Source organism: Penaeus chinensis, chromosome 2 (assembly GCF_019202785.1).
Source record: "Penaeus chinensis breed Huanghai No. 1 chromosome 2, ASM1920278v2, whole genome shotgun sequence".
NCBI lineage: Eukaryota > Metazoa > Arthropoda > Malacostraca > Decapoda > Penaeidae > Penaeus > Penaeus chinensis.
In genome coordinates, this window is record NC_061820.1 from 38,956,388 (window position 1) to 38,963,887 (window position 7,500).

The 7,500-nt window shown below is 43.1% G+C and overlaps 1 protein-coding gene across 1 annotated transcript in view; it reads right to left on the bottom strand.

Annotated features, from left to right (window-relative positions):
- Positions 1–2,202: 2,202 nt before the first annotated feature.
- The window catches only part of LOC125030556 (chitooligosaccharidolytic beta-N-acetylglucosaminidase-like), a 14,357-nt gene continuing 9,059 nt past the window's right edge, over positions 2,203–7,500 (bottom strand). Inside the window, exons 2-6 of the mRNA XM_047620666.1 lie at positions 7,360–7,461; positions 4,299–5,223; positions 3,882–4,028; positions 3,232–3,753; positions 2,203–2,814 (exon numbers count right to left, since the gene is read on the bottom strand). Of these exons, the coding sequence (XP_047476622.1) occupies positions 2,638–2,814; positions 3,232–3,753; positions 3,882–4,028; positions 4,299–5,223; positions 7,360–7,442 (1,854 nt within the window). The 5' untranslated portion in view covers positions 7,443–7,461 and the 3' untranslated portion in view covers positions 2,203–2,637. The remainder of the gene's footprint in view (positions 2,815–3,231; positions 3,754–3,881; positions 4,029–4,298; positions 5,224–7,359; positions 7,462–7,500) is intronic.

The following is a 7,500-nucleotide window of genomic DNA, read 5'->3' on the forward strand; positions in this document are numbered from 1 at the left end:
GCGATGAGATAAGCAGCAGTATCAAGTAGGCAGAAGAGTGGCTTTTATTGACATGGTTAACTCTCCGCTTATGACAGGTTTATGGCAATGACCGTGCTCTACCTTAATCCTCCTCTTACTATTAAACAGCTGATCGAAAGCCTCCTGAAACAGGGTGACAAAGAAGTGTTGCCATACTGAGTCCAATCACGTTTGATAAGTTATACGTATACACACACATACACACACCCACACACCCACACATATATATATGCGTGTGTGTGTGTGTGTGTGTGTGTGTGTGTGTGTGTGTGTGTGTGTGCGCGCGTGTGTGTATTCCCGTGTATATATCTATCTATCTATAAACCTGTCTATCTATCTTCTTTTACGTCGGCGAATGAAAATAATGCTCATGAGCGGTAGACGTACATGTAGCTTCGGAGTCCAAAGTTCGAGTTACTTACCGGATTAAGAAGCAGCTGATCTGGCATGCTTTCCCTCTCTTAGTGCGTTAACTCTTTGGCAAATAGGTCTTGCTTCCTCCCCTTAACCCCTTGCTCGTTGTTATAGTGGGGGGGGGCTTAGGAGACGGAGACTGAGGCCCGATGTAACGGATCACCCCTGCCTTGGACCTCGGCCCTCGCCTCAACTAAGTTTGCAGTCTTTTCTTCTTCCCCTTCCCTTTTCCTTCTCTTCTTCATCCCCTTCTCCTGTCCGCTTATCCAAATCGTGAACTCATATTTACCCTTTTGGCCACAGTGCTTGGCCATAGTGCTATATGACTTTTGATGTCTAGCACATTTATTTGTTTTAACCATTACCTAATTACTCGAATACGGCAACAGCTGCCTTTGTGGTCGTCAGTTCCAGCGCGCTATCTACTGCCGAGATTGGTTCCCGCCAAATAATCTTTGTTTGTCTTTTCTTTGGACTTCTCGTTTTCCTTTCGTTGTTTAGGGATTCTGGTATCTTTCATATGGATGAGGTGGCCAGAGCTTTTATATTACGTGAATGTACACATCGGGTGTTGATATGTCTAAAGCGTTAATTTTCATAAATAAATATATAGATGAAAGAAGAAAAATACACATATCATCGTTATTATTCAATAACCGTTTGTTCGGCCTTTCTCAATTATTGAGAGGCATTTTGGTAGTAGCACTCATGCCTGATTGGATGCCCTTTCTTCTCAACTGCGATTCTACGTGCTACCACTGTTGCCACGGCGGCGACTTCCCAACGAGGCCTGCGTTTGATCTCTGAAGGCGATATGTCGTTTTCTCGTCGCGAGACCGGCTCTGCCAAGGCCAACAAGAGGCGGAGAAAACCATTCAAGTTATCCTTGAACACGTGACGCTTCATCGCATGAAGATCGACCCACACCTCGAGTCAATACTTCAGCGATTGTTGGCCCTATCGCTTGATCAGGTTACTTTAGAAAACTTGGATACCATGTTATCTCTATTTTTGATGTGGGTGACCCCTGAACTTAGCACCACAATGCCTTCAAAAACGATTATGTACGAAGACCAAATTTGAGTGGTTTTTGATTTCCTCCAAAACCCGACCTTCGACGCCAGTGGATACGAGCCATGAAGAAGGGGCAGTTTACTCAAGCCGAAGACAGCAAAGTGAATACGGCAAATGCCTTGTTTCTTTCAATCATTTTATAATCAGGAAGTGATGCAAGATATATTAAGGGTTCTAGAAGGCAAGGAAAGGGAAGGAAAATGCTCAAGTGTTACTACGTAAAACTGGCAGTGACGCAGGTTCGAGTAGAATCAGCTGGGACATAATTTAGAGTAAAGTGTAAATCCAATATTAGTTAGAGCTCTTGGACTTATCAACAACATAAACAAACCTGAAAACCTAAAATGCCAACTTCAGCTGGTCTTATGCAACTAACCCTTACCTAACATAGCTTGCGATTGGTACAAGTTTAATCAAATCTTCCCTTATCGATTCTCAATCTTATATGTAGCACTGTGTTGTGTCAAGATCCTAAATAATCGGGACATGGCTCAGTGTTAAGTGCTGGCTTTAAAACCTCAGAGTTCGCACCGGCCTGATCCCCTCGGCCGGCTCAGCTCCAGTTGAGTACCTGCATTAGGGTGGCGGAAAGGAATTTACCACTCTACCGCATTATCTCGCGGCTTAGACTATATATTCCTCTACAAACATGCCCTCCCTTGGGTAAACGATCATCATAAATATAAGAGAACATAACGTTTATAAAATTTATTGAAAATCAACTGATGCAAATCACAGAACATGCCCTTTCATTTCGAGTTAATTGTGCACCGTAACAAGCAAACATGAAATGCAATAAATCATGTTGTGAACTTCAAAATGAAGTAAATGAGATATCAAATCTTAACACTAAGACTCCCTTCCTCTGAACATTTCTTCAATTGAACACAGTATCTGAGCGATAAGTAAGAGGGATGGGTAAACGGTGTTTAGTAAGCTACAACTCACTACATCCATATCTACACTTTCTACCGCCTTTCTGAGGTTCTTATTTTGGTTTAGTCTACAAGGGTACATGGCCTGTTTCTTGCCTTTTCTTATCAATGTTTCCCTTTCTGTATTTCTTTCCCTCTAATAGGAAGAGCCATCACGAAGGTTTTGCCTGTGTTTGAATATCCCCTCGCATCCTTAGAGATAGCAGAGGCCCTCGTTCTGGTGGCACCACTGGGGCTGGATGCGGTCGGCATTGATGCCTCTCGCCACCAGACGCTGCCGCTGGTGGATCAGGCGGGTTTCGGCTGGCTCCCAGTTGTGGCTCGGGTTCGTCCACAGGCGCTCGGCAAGGGCGGCTCCGCGCGGCCACAGCTGGAAGAGGTGAACGGTTTGTATCAAGCTACACAGTAGCAGTCGACTGAAGATTCTTTAAAGCAACTGGAAAACTTCATTAATTCTATAAAAATATAGAGATGTAACAAGAAATTATCAAGGTTACAGGCCTTGTTGTTTAACAGCCTCATGAAGGTATTACTCTTTTATAAACTGTTTCTCATAGAATTTTTGAGCAATAACTACCATACATTTTAAATGAACACTTAATGTTCAGTTAAGGTATGTTCTATGTATATGAAAGAATGATGGAAAGCATACTTCACAAAAGATGTTGCTCAGCAATTTTCAAAATTGATATAAATATGAGGAACACATATCTGAATGTACATTTATGTACATTCAAATCGGCATCATTAGCGCATAGAACTGAAATTCATGTAGATAATAACTTACTCTTGAGTCAAGAGAAGTTTCGTCGACCTGTTCTGACCAGAGGGCAGCTTCACCTCCCAAGATGCTGCTAGTATAAGTATTTCCCGTCAGGTTGGCGGCAATCTCATGGGGATTGTTGTCGTACACAGCCTGCCATCCCTTGTAGGGGCTGCACCAGTTGTTGCCTTCACCGACCCAGGCGCCGAAGCCGCAGTCCAGGTACCAGTGGTCGTAGTTGGAGAAGATGACACGGAAGTTCTTCTGCAGAAGCTCCCCGATGAGCTTGTCGGTCCCGGTCGTCCAGATCTGGATGATGTACTTGGTGGGGTCGAGGTACTGGTCGGCGCGGCCTTCCTCGGTCAAGTGGGACGTCCACAGGATGCCGGGAACCTCGTTGCCGCCGTTGGCGGTGGTGAGGAGCTGGCGGGACTTCTCCTGGAAGATGCTCCACTGGTTGTAGTAGGCGTCGTCGTCGCGGCCGAAGTTGTTCTTGTCCATCCAGCTGGTGATTTCGTCCGTGGTGTTCCAGCAGTTGAGATTCACCTGCAGTGCAACGGGCATTATCATTGAGAACTCTGCTCTGGCTTTTGGAGCTTTGCACCAACTCACCAGCATTAAGTAGGATAATATTGCAACTTCAGTAAAACTGGTAACTTTAAGGCTTACTCTACCTCATCTCCTCCATAATGGAAGAGGTCGATCGGGCTGAAGAGCTCCACCATCTCGTTGTAGATCTGGCCGAGGACGTCATACATATTGGGGTTGGCCAGGTTGAGCTGTCCGCAAGGAGGCTCCACACAGTAGGACTGCCAAGGTTCCTGAAAGACGAGACAATGTTATAGTAAAATGGCATGTAAACTGCACCTTCTAAATCCTGATATTGTTGAAGTGTTTTTAGGAAAGCTATATCCTGTTATTAACAAACATGGCAGGGTTGTGGATTACTTGTTTTTGTTGCCACTGATGTAAGTCTGTTCTCTGGCATGTACTAAAGCCATTCAATGGACCAATTTCATTATACAATATGCAGCTCAGAGCAAATTAATCAATCGAATCTGCATGCAAAGAAACACCATTGTATCACTCACCTGGTTCACACAGACAGCCAGCTTCCCCAGTCCCTGTTTTTCTCCCCACTGGAATCCATTGCCAACATGGGCGGGAGCGTCGAACTCTGGCAGGACGCGGATACCCCGGACTCTGCCATATTCCACCAGGTGGCGGACGTCTGCCGGGTAGTAGACCTGCCGAGAAGTGTAAGCGCCGTAGTAGGCCATCTTGGGGAGCGTCTCGAGGTAGAGCGGGAAGGAGTGGGAGTCGGTGATGTGCCAGTGGAAGGTGTTGAGCTTGTTGGCCGCCATGGCATCCAGGGTCCGCTCAATGGAGCTGACGTCAAAGAAATTCCTCGAGGTGTCCAGGAGGATTCCTCGGTAGGCGAAGGCCGGCGAGTCCTCCACGGTGGCATCGTTGACGAGCATGAGGGTGTCTCTGTTCTCTTCATACTCTGTCAACTGCGACAGTGTCTCGAGGGCGTGGCGGGCGCCGAAGTAGGATGGTGCAATGATTGTGGCAGTGGAAATAGAGCCGCTGGTGGACACCCTGAGGGTATAGGATTCGTCGGTGCTAAGACCAAGGCGGGTCTCGCCGCCGGCCACGGTGATGTCCAGGTGGAGTGTGTGTGCAATGGTGTCTGGACCCCAAGGGCCCTTCCAAGGGGCTGAGCCCTCGTTGTACTCTGGATGGTGGCGCTGCAGGTTGTCCTGGAATATCTCGACTGCCTGGTCGAGCAAAGAACACACGTCTTGCTGGCATGTTGTCTTCTGTGTCACGTTGGTCGGAAGGAACTCTACGACATTGTTACCAATGACAGCCTTCGACGGGCGCGGCCATAGCACCCCCGCCTCACCACAGGTCAACTTGCAGAAGTTGAGCGTCCGAGCTTGTGATACGCCAGTGTTCTCCTCCTTAACGCAAGTGCTGTTCACGCACTTGTAACCCCAGGGAGAGGGTAGCCTGGTAGGAGAGAGAATTAATGCCGCTATTTACAATAACATTGTGATTCCATCAAAGGTCTTTTTTAAGTTCTGTATATATGCCTAAATCTGCCCACCGGTCGCCGTGGAGTGAAAGAAAACTGATGACGTGACCCGCGCCATTCTCCTGCCTACCTTGCTTAATTTTCTGGGCAACAGTGAATTCAAAAGTATTAAAATTTCTTCGAAAACTACTGTGTTCATAAATATAGACTACAGATCACGACACTGTCATCACCCATGTTCATGTCCTTTCCTCCAAATTGATAAACATTTATACATAGATGGCTTATTGGTATTTTCCTTCTTATGTGGAAAGTAAGCAGATCGAAGTGACTGAATGCATCCCATTCGATTGTGTGACGTCATCAACCTCGCGCGCTCCCGTTTTCTTTCGCTCCTCGGCGGCCGGCGGGCAGACCTTGAACTCTAGGGATCTTGCTACGAACGATTGAACATAGCTATCACTTAGCCTGTGCAGTTAGCCAGGGTGGTAAATAAAGGACTAAACTAAACTAAGCTATCACATAGCCGCATATCCAATGTATTAATGCTTTTCCACGCCCAAGCTATATGCCGGCGTGGCAGATGAGTGGATAAAGGACTGTGCAATTGTTCCTTTCCTTAAACTGATAAAGTACTCATAATAATGTTATCGGCTAAAATTCAAATGTAATACCACTATGTAATGTTATGACCATGCATTAAATGTACCACAGCTTGCCCACGCCTGTGCAGTTAACCAGGGTGGTAAATAAAGGACTAAACTAAACTAAGCTATCACATAGCCGCATATCCAATGTATTAATGCTTTTCCACGCCCAAGCTATATCCCGGCGTGACAGATGAGTGGATAAAGGACTGTGCAATTGTTCCTTTCCTTAAATTATATAAAGTACTCATAACAATGTTATAGGCTAAAATTCAAATGTAATACTACTATGTAATGTTATGACCATGCATTAAATGTACCACAGCTTGCCCACGCCTGTGCAGTTAACCAGGGTGGTAAATAAAGGACTAAACAAAAAAAGCTAGAAAGTTCCACTTAATTACTGCCATATCTCGAAGAAAAGTGTAATAAGTTAGTTTGATAATTGCAAAAAAACAAATGAAAATTACAATGTTAGATTTTATTTCAGTATTTTTTTGTGGATAGATCAATTAGTTAATTGACATGCAACAAATCTAGCATAATTATGAATGAGTGTATTAGACTGTATAAAAATATAAGGCTTTCAGAACTTAAATTCATGTAAAAACACATTAGCTATTACATGCATATTCATTATACACTGAACTATACTGTTTACCTCCAGTAATATATATCTATTATCAATACAATCAACAAGAACAAAATAAAAAATTGTTGATCGGCGGCCATCTTGACAGTTTCAATTACGTCATAGAGTTGAGTTAGTTATGACGCGAACTTATGACGTAATAAAGGGGTTTCTGGTGAAGGCTTGATGAAGACTTAGCACGAATATATGAGAATTTAAAGGAGGAGTCTTAGCCATTTTATATGCATAGGGCATAATATGAGTTGTTTTATACTGTTATTATTATTATTACTTTTGTTATCATTATTGTTATTATTATTATTTTTATTATTATTATTGTTATTGTTGTTATTACTATTATAGTTATTATCATTATTATTATTATATTATTACTGATATTATTGTTATTATCATTATATTCACTTTAGTATTGTTTTATTTTTTAATTATCTTTTTATTATCATTATTATTATTATTTCTTAACCTAGCCAAACTACAGAAAACGGTAGGGAAGGAGGATTTTTTTTTTCAGTAATGAGAAAGTCGGTTGATAAAGTTATGATAAATCAAGCAAAGTTCAAAATGAGTTTTAGTGCAAATTTTGGATACGCCAGGGAAGGTATCCATAGATAATACCTATATTCTAGCTGGGAAATATCAGTTAATTACGTTTTCAGATGTAAAGCATATCTTTATTCAGCATATATCATCACACATCGTAAAAAAATAACCTTTATTGAATTAACAACGTACACAAAATAGAGAGGATTTCCGAGAAGGAGGAGGGGAAAAAGGGAGGGGAAAAATAATCTTAAAAATAAAAAAAAACTCACGAGAAAAAGGCAGAAGTCGTCGGGATGAGCAGGACGACGCAGGCCAGAAGGCAGGTTGCTGAGCAGGTCGTTGACCCTCTCATCTTGCCGGTCGACTACAATCTGCAAAAAAAAAAAAAAAAGGCTGTATATATAAAAAAA